This window comes from Seriola lalandi, unplaced genomic scaffold, assembly GCF_002814215.2.
Source record: "Seriola lalandi dorsalis isolate HSWRI2012SDOR001 ecotype SW California unplaced genomic scaffold, Sedor1 jcf7180002054930, whole genome shotgun sequence".
Taxonomy (NCBI): domain Eukaryota; kingdom Metazoa; phylum Chordata; class Actinopteri; order Carangiformes; family Carangidae; genus Seriola; species Seriola lalandi.
Genome location: NW_019525482.1, coordinates 335,912 through 353,128, shown reverse-complemented (window position 1 = coordinate 353,128; position 17,217 = coordinate 335,912). Strand labels below are relative to the sequence as shown.

General features: G+C 42.0%; 1 protein-coding gene across 2 annotated transcripts in view; it reads left to right on the top strand.

Moving 5' to 3' along the window:
* Positions 1 to 6,368: 6,368 nt before the first annotated feature.
* Positions 6,369 to 17,217, top strand: part of kdr (kinase insert domain receptor (a type III receptor tyrosine kinase)) — a 17,861-nt gene continuing 7,012 nt past the window's right edge. Inside the window, exons 1-15 of one of the 2 annotated variants that reach the window (XM_023393209.2) lie at positions 6,369 to 6,708; positions 7,562 to 7,655; positions 7,744 to 7,946; positions 8,568 to 8,689; positions 9,505 to 9,670; positions 9,844 to 9,983; positions 10,265 to 10,448; positions 11,437 to 11,554; positions 11,667 to 11,833; positions 11,928 to 12,084; positions 14,065 to 14,185; positions 14,285 to 14,396; positions 14,503 to 14,847; positions 15,227 to 15,373; positions 15,462 to 15,593. In XM_023393209.2, the coding sequence (XP_023248977.1) occupies positions 6,642 to 6,708; positions 7,562 to 7,655; positions 7,744 to 7,946; positions 8,568 to 8,689; positions 9,505 to 9,670; positions 9,844 to 9,983; positions 10,265 to 10,448; positions 11,437 to 11,554; positions 11,667 to 11,833; positions 11,928 to 12,084; positions 14,065 to 14,185; positions 14,285 to 14,396; positions 14,503 to 14,847; positions 15,227 to 15,373; positions 15,462 to 15,593 (2,275 nt within the window). In that variant the 5' untranslated portion in view covers positions 6,369 to 6,641. Of the gene's footprint in view, positions 6,709 to 7,561; positions 7,656 to 7,743; positions 7,947 to 8,567; positions 8,690 to 9,501; positions 9,671 to 9,843; positions 9,984 to 10,264; positions 10,449 to 11,436; positions 11,555 to 11,666; positions 11,834 to 11,927; positions 12,085 to 14,064; positions 14,186 to 14,284; positions 14,397 to 14,502; positions 14,848 to 15,226; positions 15,374 to 15,461; positions 15,594 to 17,217 lie in introns of both variants that reach the window. The other variant, XM_023393208.2, reaches the window with a different exon arrangement.

Sequence of the window (17,217 nt, the reverse complement as noted above, 5' to 3'; positions counted from 1 at the left end):
ACATTGCAGTAACCTCTTGCTTTGTGGGCACTGGACCGTAAAAATAAGATTTGTATTAATTATACAAATGAGTTTGTCCAGATTCAGACACAGCACAAAGGAACCAGACACACAGAGAAAGAGACTGTTGACTCTCTGCTCTTTGTTTCTTACCGGCAGAGACAATTTATCCAGAGGTGAGAGGGTAAACTGGCAAAACATTCCTGCTTCAGCACTAATACTAATAAACCTCCGACATACTGCTGCAGACAGGAAGAGATTACAATAAAGCGTGACAACATAATTTTAAAATCTTGTTTGTCTACAAACATAACATATTGCCCCACTTACGTTTCACAACTCCTGTCTGCACCACACTGTTACAGACCCGATATCCTCGGGCCAAACCTTTGTGTTTTTCCCTGAATTTTTTAGAACTGCACATTTTCTCACTTTACTGATGATTTTAAGAGTCAAATAAAATAAAATAACACCTTTACTTACACTTACACTTTGATACTGCTCTTAAAGCTGCCTGTTAAACATGAAGCGGGGACTCTGTGTTCAAAGGTTAAAAAAAGGCTTTCTAGCTCCTCACTAATGAACATATTACTTGTTAAGTTAGTTAGCCAGACGTTTCTTGGCCGAGTGCAGTGACTTACAGCCAAGAAATAGTCCGGTTTCAGGGGCATCAATCAATACTCTCATCTCACTCTTGGCAAGAAGCAAATATGTCTTTTTGCCAAAATGTCAAACAGTTCTTACACTGACCTGCTCCTGTATTTCGTCTTTCTGTCTCCTTGTAGGTGTTTGTCCTCTCTTTTGTTCTGTTTGGTGCTTTAGATCAGCTGAGGGGAATTTTGAAATCATATGATATTATGATATATTATGATGTCATATGATCATATAGATATTTTTAATGATCTATATGATGATTTTTTATATGTTTTTACATGTTGCAGCCAAATATATTAAGAATATATACATCATTTAAATATGCAATTTTATTAAAACAACATACATGTAACATATGTTTATATATGCGTTTTGTATTAATTTCTCATTATTTTTAAACATGTTTATCTTTCCATTCTGGCAATTTGGGTCTCAGACTTTTCCACTGTAAATAATATCAACATATATTGACAGGCTTTGGGATGGATGTATAGTTATGTGACATATATCTACAATATAAACATAAATATATGAAATGGTTCCAGTTTCTTTTGACATTTTTATATGTTTTTATATGTAGATATATTTCTTATATGGAAACTTATGTTAATGTATATTGTTGTGTTGTGTTGCAGTTCTTCTGTGGCCTCTTCTTTTCTGTGTCAGGCCCAACAACGCAGAGTGGACACACAAACACCGACCCCTCCCTCTCTGTGTGTCTCTCGCTTCGAGCTCATTCTTTCCACACTGAATTGTAGGACATTGACCTTTGAAATCCCTCCTGTGATCTCAGACCACAAACACGAACGAAGCCAAGACAATTCACAAGTTTTTTATCAGATGTGATTTCAACACTGTTTTTTCTATTTTTTCTAGTTTATTTCTAGACAGAGTAACTTGACATCGCTGGCTGTAGAGAGAAAAGCTAAAACAGCCTTTTCTTTATGCTTCGTCACTTTGCTTTGTTGCATCAGTAACTGGAAATCTAAGACAATTCCTGCTTTGAAAGTGTCGTACACATATCGAGCTGACACCTTTCACATCATGTGATCTTTAACATCAGTCAACATCCAGATATATAAAAGCCTTTTACAGTATTATGTTCACACATTCCCTCGCCCAGTCTTTCCTTCTCCTGCGTTTCCCCCCAAATACTAAAATCATCTTTCGTGTTTCTCTTTGTCTTTGAATGGGCCAGAGTTCAAAGCAATCATCTCATATTGAGTTTGGAAAACAAAAGGCAGATAAAAAGAGAGAGAGGCAAATGTTCTGTTCTCTGGAAACTGTTTCCAGCTTTCCAGAGGTGCGTTCTGTGCGGAGTGCCCTCCAGGAAGCGTTGCTTTGGAGGAGGGTGGGCGGTTTGGTGGGCAGAGAGTCCCTGTAGGAGTGACCAGGGCCAGGAAACATGTGGATGTAACATACAACCCCATCATCTCCCCTAAACCCTGATGAATCCCTGCCAGCTTCCGAACTCACACCTCCTGCTCCTCATCATCAGGTGAGAGTACATTCATCCCGCCCTGTGGAAAACATGCTCATCAGTCACAGTCTGATGTTGTTTGAAATCGCTTTGCTTCTCTGACACGTTTCTACACCGTACCAACGATCCACACTGCTCCAACTCTAATTTCCAAACCTTCATCTTTGCTCATGAGATGAATCTTTATCCATTCATTGATTTGGTCCTATATAAAGAACACAGTATGAAGTATATCAGAGTTCGTCATTATAGTGAGTGATTTCAACAGCCTCAGTTCTGCAGTTCTTAAAATGTAAATGTTTTAATGAACCCTCGATCTCGTTCTGACGTGTGGAACAGAACTGGTTTTAATCATATTTCCTCACCACCCTTTTCTCTGACATCTTTTTAGTACCGTTCGATGATCTTTGTTGATCGTGCTGCAGTCTCACTGCGTACGACCCTCGACTCTGTCGCCACTCGGAAAATGAAGGCAGTGAATCACAGGTTCCAAAGTACAATACAAAAAAAGAAAAAGGCGTGCTTTAAAGCAGATGCCGTGAAAGCTGGAAACGAAGTGACGTTCCACCAATTTTTACAGATGGTTTAATAACCATAAAAACAAGACGGAGTGTGTCGTAGGCTAGTGTCAGCTGGTTTCAGCTCTTTATCTGTTCTCATCCCTCCTCCTCTCTGTGCTCACATATACAGTATTTTATTACAGCTGAATTCACAATAAAACTTCTCATTCGCACATTTTTCTGTCTCTGTTGTCGAGTATGAAACAGCGACTGAAACACGGCTCATTAAGATGCATCTTAACGTCCAAGCTGCTGCTAAAATCCAGATTTTATAACCACGACGTCGTCTGACAAAAATCACCAAACACATAAATGAAAGACAAAGACTGAGCCGTGATTTCAGCTGGATTTACTCTAAAATGATCACTCAGAGAGAAAGTTAGAAACTCTTATGATTTGTCACTAGATTTGTCACTTGGTGCTTTTTTGATTAAAAAAAGGGTTTGAAAAGTCAGTAAATCTAGTGACAGAGGTTTTAATTTGGCTGTTTGTTTCTGGTAAAAACCCTTTAAAAGAGCAAAGACCGATGCAGAAACTCATCCCTCAGTCATGTGGCATCCGGCTGAGCAGTCATGTGACTTCACTCAGGTCTGCTGCCACGTTCACTGACCCAAATTTTGACTAAATGAGACACCTTAATGTTTCCTGTGGAGCTGATCAACAGATGACAAAGACAGGAAGCAGAAAAATGTCTCACGTTAGATTAAAGATCTGAAACCTGAAGTTTGAGATTTAGTAAAAAATAATAATAATCAAAAGGGGGAAAGTTTCTGTAAATTCTGCTTAATGAACAGTTTGCAAACACTGCCCAAGTGTTGTTTACATTGGAAATTGCATATGCACAAGAGCAGAAACTATGTCAGCCATAGCAACAGTAACTAAGGTCAGCAGGATCACACAGTCAATTTGATGATGCTTGAAACCAGATACAGAAGAATAAAACGTGGGTGTTGAAGAAGCTCAAGCTCTGGAGTCAATTCCATGAGAGATTCACGTGTCAGAGCACAGGGGAGATCAGGTAGGGGAGGTTAAGAACCAGGTGTGTGTTCTCTACAGACCTCTTTATTTGAAACCATCCTATATCACCAAGGGGTTCGAAATGATTAAGATTACTCATCGTTTATTTCCTTCAAATTATGTTTACATACAATGAACGTTAATTTATTAGTGTATTTGTATCTTAATCGATCCAGAATTAAATGAAGCTGTTTGATACCTTCCAGGCAGAATTATGTGAAGATCATGTGTTGGAACCAATTAGTATGTTTCCTTTCAGATAATTGCCAATGAGGCAAATTGTTTTCATTTGGAAGAGGAAGTTTATCATTTCTATCTTGTATTTACTAATGTTTTCTGTAAAGAGGAGAAACACAATCCGGGCAAAAGATCTAAATATTGCTCTTTACCTTAGTGGATGCATTAACAATGTAGGCAGACGTATGTACCTTGTCTTATTTGTTATGGTATGCATGGCACTGTATTGACCTTTGTTTGTTTGTTGTATAGAAAATCCTCCACACATGCATCCATCTGTTCACCGTTCCTCCATCCAACCCTTGCCCCGCTGGCTCCTGGATCCATGTGTTTTAATGTGCACACCAGCCAGAGGCCAGTGATTCTTATCGTACCTCATCAGGCAATAATAATCCAAATTCGTATCATTTTTTTCCAGGATAAATATTGTCTGAATGGGACAAGTCTGTTAACTGCCACGACGTATAGCAACACGCGTCCTGTGTCCACAGGGAGATGCTTGTAGCGTTGAAGCAGGGTGGCACAGTCGCCAGGTATTAGGTCAGAAGTTTAAAATAACTGAAAGCAGCCTCCTCACCTCCCTCATACTCCATCACCATGCACAGAGGATGAAAACAACAAAGAGGCTGTCAGTGACAGTGAGGATGTCGCGCTCCACCAACACCTGCTGGACATGTGATGTTTTGGACAAACTCTGCTGTTTGATCAGTTTCACAACAAAAGCCTGACCAATCTCCCCGTGGTGCTCGAGGTTCAAGGTCCTGGACACAACGCTGGAAACACGAGCAGCTTCTACGACTCCGATTTTAGAAAGAAACTGTCCGGACAAATTCTTAATGTCAACATCATCACATCCTCTTTTCATCTTCTTTTCTCCTCTGACCGGACTCTGCACTCGATCCACAGAATCCGTTTGAACACAAAGTTCATAGAATCTGTCTCCAGTGCTGACAGGCTCGACTGTGTCAAAGTCCTTCATCTCTGGTTTCCTCCGAGGACGACTGCAAGCTGCGATCAGACACATTAAAGACAGAAAACATGTTATGTAATAAAAAGTACACAGAAAAGTATTTAAAGGATTAGAACATAAGGTGAGTGAAGAGAAGAAAAGCAGCTCTGTCCTGTTCATAACGGACCGTGTCCTACGTCACATTTAAGTTTGGGAACAACAAACAATACAACAACACTGTTTTATTTTTCGGCCTATAAAAATAAAAGCCAACAAATACAATTTACTGTACATATAAATACATAAATAATGTGGTAAATAAATATAAAAATGCACCCTATTGGAATGATAATAAAATCTCTCTGTACCTGTTAAAGATAATTGACTCCATCAGACCAAAACCAGTGATCCGACTAGACCTGGTTTCATTACACCAATGTTGTCTTGTGTGGCTTTTGCATTCATTGTGTGGCTTTTGTATTTGTGTTGCGGCTTTTGTATTTGTTTTATGACTTTTGCATTCGAGTTGTGACTTTTGTATTTGTTTTATGACTTTTGCATTTGAGATGTGATTTTTGTATTTGGGTTGTGACTTTTGTATTTGTTTTATGACTTTTGCATTTGAGATGTGATTTTTGTATTTGTGTTGTGACTTTTGTATTTGTTTTATGACTTTTGCATTCGAGTTGTGACTTTTGTATTTGTGCTGTGGCTTTTGTGTTTGTTTTGTAGCTTTTGTATTTTTTGTTGTGACTTTTGTATTTTTTGTTGTGACTTTTGCATTCGCGTTGTGACTTTTGTATTTGTATTATGGCTTTTGCATTTGTGTTTTGGTTTCTGCATTGCGTTGACCGTCTGGGCCACTGTATGGAGCAGCAGTTTAACCTGATGGAGGCTGTTGGCTGTGTGAGAGACAAAATAACAAAGATGATCTGTCTCTTCTAACCTTTTCTCTGAGTGATAATTAGTAAATATAGCTGAAGCGCAGCACAGTCTATGTCTTTAACAGATCTGTGATGTCGTGGTTATAAAATCTGGATTTTAGCAGCAGCTTGGAAATGTCCTGGATGTTAACGTGTAGTCTTAACGAGCCACGTTTCAGTCGCTATTTCAAAGTTGACAAAAGACACAGAAAAACATGTAAGTGATACAGATTTATTGTTGTAGCTGTATCAAAATACTGTATAAGAACACAGAGAGTAGGAGGTAAGCAAAAAGATCCAGGACTGAAACAGTTTTCATTCCCCTCCTCAATTCCACGTGTTGACTACATGTGGTTCAGCCATATGTTAAATTGAGTGTTGTTTTGCTTTGAGCTCCTGCTGCTCACTTGACTTGAACATTGAGGAGTTTCCCTCAGACACTCTGGTCAAAGTTCACTGTTGTCTCTCGTGTCAGAGTAAGACGGAGACTCCTCCCCTGTTGCTCCCCTCTCCATCCTCTCCAGCAGCTCCAGCTCCATGGACTCACACACTCACACCAACACCCACACACACACACACACACACACACACACACACACACAGTCACTCACACAGACGCACTTTACGCGCTGCTGATCTCTGTCCACTGCCGCTCCACTTCTGTTGTTTTCATGACTTTTCGGCGGCGCAGACTCTCTCTGGAGTGGACCGTGAAGCGTCAGGGGTCAGTGGATTAGTACTGAGCCTCCAGGATTATTCTTGCTGCACTGAAGCTGTTTTAACTGGACTTTGATGAGGACTCTGTCCACGGCTCCTGTCGGATGATGGCTCAGGCGGTCTCCGTCATTCCAGTGCTGGGCATTATTCTGAAAATCACTTGTGTCGCTGGTAAGACAACAAAATAAAACTTCTCAACTATCCTACCTGAACTGTTGACTAAACTGAACAACAGGCTCTGTTGTTTTGTGATGTAGAAGTTTGTAGACAAAATTATAAGATACCAGATTCTTTTTATTTTTCTGTCAATTTCATGTCTCAGTTGTGAGTTTATGAGGACAGACACACTCCTCAGTGTTTTTGTGGTTTAGAAACAGTTGTATAAGTCTACATTGGTGAAAAAGTATTGTAGTGTCAGCTCATCTCATGTCAGGACAAAGGGACATGTTGAGAGAAGGAGGGAACTTTTTAACCATAAAAGATTTAGTTCCAACCACTCATACTCCCATTTTGTATCAGTTAAGGAATAAGGAGTGGCATGTTAATCTTAGGGATCATTAAATTAAATTAAGGCCGATTTATATAATGCGTACTTGGTCAGCTCTTTTTTTCCCCATACAATACAATATGTGTATTAGGGCCTCACAGGGAGGCGGTGGGCAGCCTGTATCCTCAGAAACAGGAACCCCACCTACACCACACTGTGCTGGGCTATTGAGCCCGGCCAGGCCCATCTTCCCCTGCTTCCTGTTTTTACAAAGCTCCGCCATTTTCTGCAGCAGTGGAAAGAATGGAAAGTGGAAGTGGAAAGTTACAAAACACATCTCATACTAATTTTTATTTCTATATTCTTCTTTCAGTTTCCCTCCTGTGCTTTTGATCTAAAGTCTTTCTTTAAGAACCATACTGTATTTTTTTTTCTTTAATGTGACCTCCGACCTCCGAACTTGTCAGGGACGAGTAAAACTGATGTATCACTGCTGATTGTGTTTGACTTGTGTTATCATGTGACTGTTTCCTGCAGCCATTGACCTGCGCTTTATGCCGGATCCACCAACACTCAACATGTATGGCGTTCACAGGTTGAATAAATCTGACAACCTGGAGCTAATATGCAGGTGTGTATAAATGTTCCTCACTGGACTCCCTCCATTATTGACCCAAACGTGGACAATCATTTATACCCGTCTGTCCCTTCGCCGGCAGAGGCCGCCAGTACCTGAGGTGGTCGACTCCTCCTACCAGCACGCACTTCTCCGTCAGTGACTGCAGCGGATCAGGACTCTTCTGCACAACGCTGAGGATCTCCAACGCAACTGTGAATGAAACGGGACAGTACCAGTGCTCCTACAGAGACCTGAAAGTGGAGGACGGCAAGACCTCAGCTGCGGCTTATGTGTTTGTTCACGGTATAACTCACTTTAACCTCGTTTTGATGGTGGCAAATACACAGTGGCATTATGGTGTAGTGTAGAGCTCCACCCTGTCCACCTCTGTCTCTGTCCTGATCTAAACTGTGACGGTCAATATATCATTAAAATATCCAATGTTTTTACCTATGAAGTAAGAAGGGGGACAGTCATGTATTGTGACCATGGTAACTGTTGTATTGTGATAAACTATTGTGAAGGCCGACTGATAAGATGACGACTCCCTACTTTTGAAGCAGTCGTGAAGTTTGTTTGAAGTATGTTTGTTTTTGTTAGATTACTGCCCGGTTATGATCTCCTAACCAATAAGTGAGCCAGCTAACCCTTTCTCTGCCTAGAGACAACAACAAAAAGAAAACAAATTCTGATTGGATAACTCTATTTTGATGGTTTTGCTATAGCTAGCAGCCAGCCCCCGCTGTTGGTCAAGAGAAGCACAACGCTAGTAATCTGTTTTTCATTACAAACATTAAAAATGGGGACATTTCCAGGGACAACTCCAACTGGGGACAGGCCACCAACAACTGGGAGTGTCCCAGGAAAACGGGGACATCTGGTCAGCCCAATTTAAACATGTATCATGTTGTGTTTTGATTTTAGATTACAAGGTGCCATTCGTGCCATCTGAGAAGGAATACGAGGTGGTGTTCATCCGTGAAGGAGAGCGGGTGGTGATACCGTGTCGAGGCTCGGTGGAGAATCTCAACGTTACGCTCCACACTGTAAGGAAGAGTTGTTTCTGTTCCCTTCATGATGAACAGTAGTAAATTTAGTAATGTGCCCGGATTTTGGGGGCGCAATACTATAAACTTAATCAGTGGTTCTCAAATTCAAAGGGCAGGGGACCCTCAGTGGTCGTTGCGGGAGTTTATTTTCACTATATTTCTATCTATAAGTAACACAATAACAGAAACTATGAATATTCTGGTCAAACACTTTCTGTCATAAAACATCTAAAAGCAAAAATATTATCAGATGGGGGTCTGTGGTCTAATTTGTGTCCTTTATGTGAAGAAGTTTGAGAACCACTGACTTAAATTACATCCTAATTAAGGGTGCTCCAACAAGTAAGTGATGCATTTCTATAAAGTTGGGATTCAGAAGAGTCAGATTTAGAAAAGCTTGATCAGATCGGATCTCTCTAAACACCGGATCCTGCATTTCCCAAAATGCAACCAATAACATCTTTTCATTTGACCCTTTATGTTAACACCTGTGTTTTTCAAACTCCATGCCTCAGGTTGTAACGCAGGTTTTCTGTTATACATTTAGTTTCCAAGCAAAATTGACATCATCAGGGTTGTTTTTCAGACTTTAGAAAGCTCCTCCAGAGATGACAACTCAGATGACATTACACAACTTCCTGAGGAGTGATATCAGTAACCTCTGTAAATCTGATATCAGTTTACATGGCTCTTTTTAATCTAATGTGACGTTGTATTATTTTCATAATCAGATAAACCTGCTCATGTGTAAAAGCTGCTGTTTATAATTCCTGGGTCAAAATCAGCACATTTATTTCTGTGTCTGTCAGAAGTATCCAAACAAAGAGCTTCATCCCGATGGGAGGGATTCTCTGTGGGACGCCAAGACGGGGTTCACCATTCCCAGTTACCTGATCAGCTACGCCGGCGTGGTGTCCTGCCAGACTCGTATTGGGAATGAGACATTTAAGTCTCCTCTCTACATCGTGGCTGTTGTCGGTAAGATGGAGTCAAGACTGTGGAGTTCCTTTATGCGTCGTGTTTTATAACGTATTATAAGTATAGTGACATGAGTAAGCAATAGAGTGACTTGGTGCAGTGAGTGAGTCTGTGGTCTCAGGAGAACAATAGGCCATGGACTGACTGCCGTGTCTTCCCTCCCTTTTCCGCAGGATACAAGATCTATGACCTCACCCTGACCCCGGCACAAGTGAGGCTGTCTGTCGGGGAGCGGCTGGTGCTCAGCTGCACTGCCCACACCGAGCTCAACGTGGGCATCGAGTTCAACTGGACGCACTCTGGTCAGGCCCTGGTCAGTGTCCGAGGGCTTCCCGCTCTTCTTCTGTGACGGTGTGATGAAGTCATGTGACAGGCTTCAATCAGCCTTTTTGACTCAGACACCAGAAGTGCCGTATCTCACTTCCCGTTGTCCTTGCACATATTCCTCATTTCCTGCTTTCAGGAATCCTTCAGCTTATCTCTGTAAGGTCAAAGTGCAGAGACGACCAGAAGTGTGTCTGATGTTCTGTCTGCTTAACTGAGAAAAAATACAACATGTCACATTTCTCTCTCTCTCTCTCTCTCTGATGTCAGAGCTCGGTGAACGGCTCGAGGCCGACCCACGCGATGCCCCACAAGAAGAAGCTGTGGAACTCCCTGGAGCTGTCCAACACGCTCGTCGTGGAGAACGTGACGGCGGATCACAGCGGAGAATACACCTGCACTGCGTCCAGTGGGCAGATGGAGAAAAGCGCCTCGGCATCTCTTAAAGTGTATGGTAGGTGCAGCCGGAGCTCAGCGCTGCTGCAGACGGCTGTTTCATGTCTCGTGCTGCAAAAGTAAAAATCTCACATTCATGAAAGCTGCCAGCAACACGTCCCGCTCCTGTACAGACAGCTGAGTGGTGTATACGTGGATGATGTGATATTGATGATGCGATTTAAAGTTATGAAACTGCTGTGTGGCGTTTCATGCATTTGGAACAAAGGAACCAGCAGTGGGTGAGTTAATATGCTGTTGTACTGTGGAGCCCTGAATCCTATCACACTAGTCAAAACACAAATGATTCAATCAATAAATAATACTGTTAGTTAAATGATTAAAAATGACTGTAAAAACAAATATAACAGTTTATTCCTTTAATTTAACCCCCAATCTGTTGATTTCCTCCCTGAATTTAAATTGATTTTACTCTTTTGTTTATCTTTCCCCGACTCATTTTTCAGTTGTTTTTTTATTAATATTTATTTTATATTTTCTCGAAGAAACATTTTCCTCCTGATTATTGTTTTTGCTGAAAACTAAACAGAGAAGTAAAACAAATGTTCTGAGTTTATTTTGTAAACTGATTGGTGGTAAAGGAAAAATAAAAACCAAGTGATTAGAGTTTAAAGGAAAAGTCTTTTTTTTACTTGTAGTGACATGTATTGATGTTTTCAGTTATATTTTTGTTTGTTAGTGAAACATACAAACAATACAGCTCCTACAGAATGAACTGAATCCATAGTGTCAGTCGTGGTGCATGTGCAGCTTTTCTGCCAACTGTTAACATTATAATTACTGATCAGATTAAATAAATAAAGGTAATTTAGGTAAGAAACATGAATTTTTATTATTATTATTCATAGAAAATGTGAATCTCAGTATAATTACTATGAGGTTTCTGTTAGTTTTTGTTTTTCATGAGCTTTTTTAAGCAAATTCGTCTCAGATAAAATACTGTTGATTTGTGTCACTAACAGGATTTTGTGATTTTATTTTTCCAGAGAAGCCGTTCATCGACCTGAAGGAGCCATGGATGAAGGTTTGGGAGGTGAATGTGGGAGATCAAACCACCCTGATCCCTGTCAAGTACTCAGCCTACCCAGAGCCCAGCTTTAAATGGTACGGTGCCGTTAACGAGCTGACTGTCTAACGACGTGTGATCTTCTAAGATTCACATCCTCTCAGATTCTCTGTGTGTGTTGCTTTGTAAAATCCTCCTCTGTCTGCTCAGGTTGAAAAATGGCCTCCCATTTAAGGATGACTACAGAGTGAAACAGAGGAACGACGCCCTCATCATCCGTGAAGTCACAGAAATGGATGCAGGGAATTACACAGTGGTCCTGACCAATAAGATCACCAGAGAGGAGCACCGTCGCTCGCTCCAGCTGCTGGTCAACGGCACGTTTTCATTCTTCTTTCTCTTTTCTGTTTCTTCTTCTGACGCTGTCGGTGAAGAGACGGCAGTGATGACTCTCCATGTCTTCTTCTACAGTTCCTCCTCACATCATTGAGAAGGAGGTGGCGGTGGACACAGATGTGTACCCGTACGGCAGCAGCCCCACCCTGAGGTGCACCGCCCGTGGATTTCCCACTCCTGCACAAATCCAGTGGCAGTGGATGTCCAAAGAGGACTGTCCCAAGGTCTTTATGTAAGTCACCTTTCTTCAGTGTGTGTGTGTGTGTGTGTGTGTGTGTGTGTGTGTGTGTGTGAGAGAGAAAAAGTGACTTCCTGGTGTGTCTGCACGCACATGCCTCTCAGTCAGTCATTGTCAACAGGCTGTTGATCTGCAGAGGAATAGCTGCTTTCGTGATGTTGACAAAAACAACAGAAGAGACAATGAGAGTGAACTCCGACCTGATGCAGATCGCCGGATGTGATTCATGCTCCTCACAATGTCCATTTTTAGACAGACATCAATTATTCAGACTCAGAACACGTTTACTGATTTCGTACAATCCGACCTTTTGCACTTCGGTCCACGTCCTCAGTGGATCAGCTGTTCTGTGCCGTGCACCGCTCAGACAGACGCAGTTACACAACAGTCTCAGGTATGTGGCGATTTGACGAGTGTTGACAGAAAGGAGGAGGTGGGCTCGGCCGTGTTGATCATCAGCAGGTTCCTTATCTTCTGCCTACACATCAGAGCACTTCCTCAGTCCTGCACTACGTTTCCTGTTGTTCCCATCATCTTGCTCTCTGTCAGAAAAGAGCTTCCTCCTGCAGAAGCTCTCTCTCTCTTTCCCTTGTTATCATGCACCCAGTTTTTCACTCAGTTTTCCTGTATGTGTTCCAGCAGTTCGTGTGTGTCTCAGCCAACAATAAACTGCAAAATGTAGTAAAAAAGAAGCATGAAAAATAAATATAATTCTGAATGTTCCCTATTATTACTCATTGTAAACATAGCTAGGGTTTAAACATCTAGATTTTGGACTCCTGTTGGAAGAGTGTGGACTGTGTCTGGAGAGACTCACTTACATTTCTAAGTGCAGGTGGAAAAATACATGAATATTAAAAAAAAAAAAGATAGAAATGCAGGTTTCACCTGAAAGGAAATTACAGAGAAATACTTTAGTTTTATTTGCATGCTGTCAGATGTGTATGTGCAGTGTGGGTATTTTTTTACTATCTCAAATTGTTGTATTGTTACTGCATGTTGCAATCTGTATGGACATGATAAGAAAATTATATATTGGGGATAAAAAAAAAAAAAACATAGTTAGGGACTGAGAGTATATTTGTTAAAGTTTTACTTCTTGTCTATAAGTCACTAAATGAGCCCTGAATATATTTCTGAAATGTCCCATATATATATATAAACCTATTAGGTCTCTAAACCCTGCAGGAGCTGGTCAGTTAGTGCAGCCTGTAGTTAAAACCAAACTGCTGCTCACTGCTGAAACCAAATCTGCCTGAATCACAACTGGGTTTAAAAAGAAGCTTAAACTGCTCTGTTCTCCTCTGGCACTTTAATTAGATATCACCTGTTTATAATCTGTGTTTCTCTCTGTTTTCTTATTATGGTTTTTACTTCTATTTTTCATGCTTCTTTCATTTCTGTAAAAGCTCCATGTTTCTTCTTCTTCTGTGTTTTATTTGAAGTGTTGATCTATAAGAAGATATAAAAACCATCTCAGTGTAGTTTCACATCTCCTCTCTCAGGCTTCTCTCTGGAGCTCTAGTAACAACAGGTCGGTGAGCCAATCAGAAGAGAGGAGGCTCTGAGCATCTCTTCTGATTGGCTGACTGAGTGATCCAATAAAAATAAAGCATATTTCAGGTAAAAACACTCAGAGACACTAAATCCTGCAAGGTTTGGATGGTGGGTCCAGGTGGGCGGGGCTTGGTGACTGCTTTGTTGTGACATCACAAAGTTCCAGAAGTCCTGACGGCTGGTTTTAAGGCTCAGTTTCTGAATACAGGCTGTGTGCATTTCTCTGTGGACTGAGGCTTTGATACTTTCACAGTATTAATATAGAAGCTAGAGCTGATCTATAATCACACTACACATGGACGCAGAGTTTTACACTGGAGGAGCTTTAAGCACATTGAATGACCTTCGGTATGATAATGTGCTGTACCAATACATTTGTATTTGTTGTAAAAAGAAGCTTGTGTTTTTGTCCAACAGGTCGGGGCTGATTAAGTCTGAGGTGCAGATGAAGGAGTGCAGAGGCTGGAGAGACATCAGCAACAGCACCGGCCACAACCCTGTAGAGCGAATCATGACGGACACTGATCACCCCCAGAAGGTAAATAACTCCTGATTACAGCCAGCAGAGGAACCCTGTCAGATGAAGGTGGATGCAGCCTGATATGATTGAATTAAATATGTAAATGTGTTTCCATAGAAAACCATAAGCTCACTGAAGATTCAGAAAGCGGAGGCCCACGCCCTCTACAGATGCATGGCTGCCAACAAAATAGGAGAGGATTCACGCATCATCTTCTTCCATGTGACACGTGAGCAATTTGCTTTTTCTTTTTTCCATGTGGTCTTTCTCTCTGTGATCATCACAGCGTCCTTCATGTCTGTTCTGGTTCCTGTCTGTGCGTCCGTCTCTGTCAGGTGGCCTTGAGGTGAGCGTGTTGCCATCCAATGAGCCCTTAGAGGAAGCCGACGTGGTTTTGAAGTGTAAGGCAGACAGGTTGATCTACGGCAACCTCGCCTGGTTCCGTGTGAACAACGCCTCCAAGTCAGAGCAGGTGGCGTCCGTCCAGCCCTGCCGCTCCCTGTCGCTGCAGCGGACGCCCCTGTCGCAGGCGGTGCTGTCCAGCCCGCAGGGCACCAACGTGACCCTGGAGCTGCCGCTGCCCAACGCGTCCCGTCACGATGAAGGTCTGTACGCCTGTCAGGTGGAAAACATCAAGACCAAGGAGAGAACCTGCCTCCTGCGCCGACTCTCTCTCAGAGGTACCAAAAACTGTGTAACTGAGGATCTACAAATCAATTATTCACATTTCATTACTCACACTCACAGGTTTGTGCACCGCAAAAGCAAAGAGTGTCTGTAGAGTGAAATTGTTTTACGTGTTTTCACATTTAGGAAGTTGTCAAAGGCAAGTGTCGCCATCTTTAAACAAGGCAGAATGAACTGTGTGAATATTAATATTAAGATCATGAAGAAGATGCTGTTATAAAAAGAAAATGGTATTAAGTTTGGAGCATTAAAACATGATCATTTCAGTGTCTCTTAACATCAACTGATTCTTTCAGCTGTTTTAAATAAGCAATGTTTAAAAACCGACATTTTTATTTCTTCGGTGTGATAAAAATTTGATTGTGATTTTAGGTCTGGAGACTGCAAGGATCCTCAATAATTTAACCGACCACAAAGTTAACGTTAGTGCGACGATTACTCTGCACTGCAATGCTGCCGGGACGCCGAACCCAACGCTGAAGTGGACCAAGAACAACCACACTGTGGTGGAGGGCTCAGGTGAGGCGGGCGCGGCTTGTCATAGAAAAGAAAAGACTCACTTTGCGAGTTCACACTGCCGTTAAAGACACCGTGCGTTGCTTTTCAGGTGTGATTCTGAGCCAGCACAAGGACACTTTGACCATTCAGCGTGTGAAGAAGGAGGACAGCGGACTGTACACCTGCACCGCCTGCAACAGCCTCGGCTGCGACAGCTCACAGGCCTTTCTGACGACTGAAGGTCAGTCCCATCCTGAGCCCAGGTCCAAATCCTGCTGCTGATACCTGAGATTAAACAGTGTACAGTGATTGTGAGACAATGGGCACAGAGATGTAAAAGCACATTTAGAGCAGATTTAAACACAGCCTGAGCTGACCACGGGACATTAAAATAAACACATGTATAAAATAAGTAAAACACTGGGAAAGAATACTAAATAAACATGTAAACATACCAAAAAAAACAAGAAAACAACAAGGAGCAAATAAATATTCACGAACATGACAACGGACTAAAAGGTTAGTGAATAGAAATGTATCTTTAGCCGAGATTTAAAAATAGAGATGGAGGGAGCTCATCTGATCTAATGGCAGCTGGTTAAACCCGGGGCCTCCTGACCCTGTGGGCCTCTGGGCCTGTGTGCGACGGGCCCCTAGTCTTAAACCTCCGGGCAAAACCCACAATATTCACAAAGACCTTGTATTTATATCTGGCCTCAAGGTTTTACATCACACAGACGACATTTTTGATATCAAAGACGTAGAGTAAGAATAACTTTGCTTCCGCATGACAGGAAGTTGGCCCAGTTAGCGCACATCCTCCTGGGAGTTTCTAAATCTAAAACAATGAGGAGGCTGCAGGACAAAGGGAGAGGCCAACCCTGCCCCAACCCCAGCCTCTGCTCCGCTGTCCACCCTTCTCTGTCCCGAACACAGACACATAGCAACAAACAAACAAATGCTCTGACTAGAACCAGGGGCCTACGTGACCTGGTCCCCGCCAGCAGAATGCAGACCCAGTTACAGTAGCTCCCAGCTCTGCTCAGGCGCCAGCTCCGCTAACGAGGGAGGGTAACGAACAAGTACGTCTCTGTATGTGAGGGAGTTCTGAGTGAACACAAAGCACAGGCAGTGGCTCTGTGACTTCTAATGGACCTGGATATTAATTAAAGAATAAGTGTGAATTCGCTCAGATGAGGCTATAAGCTGATATTTATGAAATCGAGTATCTGTCTGTCAAATTAATGACATAATGCCAGAGACGCAAGGCCAGGCCAATGAAAGCCATCTTTGTTTTTTTAAGGGATTTAAAACAATTATCAACCTGCATGAAGCTAACACTGAAGTGCTAAAGGCTGCAGTTCCTCTAACGACCACTAGAGTCTGGCTCCAACAGTGAGTCAGTCCCCATAGACTCCCATGTTAAAATGTCCAACTTTACAGCAGAAATAAACATGTTTACAGCCTGGTACATAAACTGTTTTGGTCTCTAGAGCTAATTTCCTCCTTCATGACACCTGTTTATATAACTCACTTGTTTACATTTTATTAATATCTTCGTGATGAAACAGCGTAGAAATACGGTTGAAATGTTGTTAGAATCTGTCGACTCTCCACTTTCCTTTATATATTCTTGCGAGATCGTATGTGACTCACAGCCTCTAATATTTAGTCGGAGTCAGACACTGCCAAGGTGGCGACGGCGAAGCAGCTCACTCTGAGCTTCAAAACCGCTCTTCAGAAACCTGTCGGTGACGTCACAGAGGCTACGTCCATCTTTATTTACAGTCTATGATTAGAAACAGTTAAACGAGCCCTTCGCAGACTGCACTCCTCAGAGAAAAGAAAACATGCATGCCCCCCCC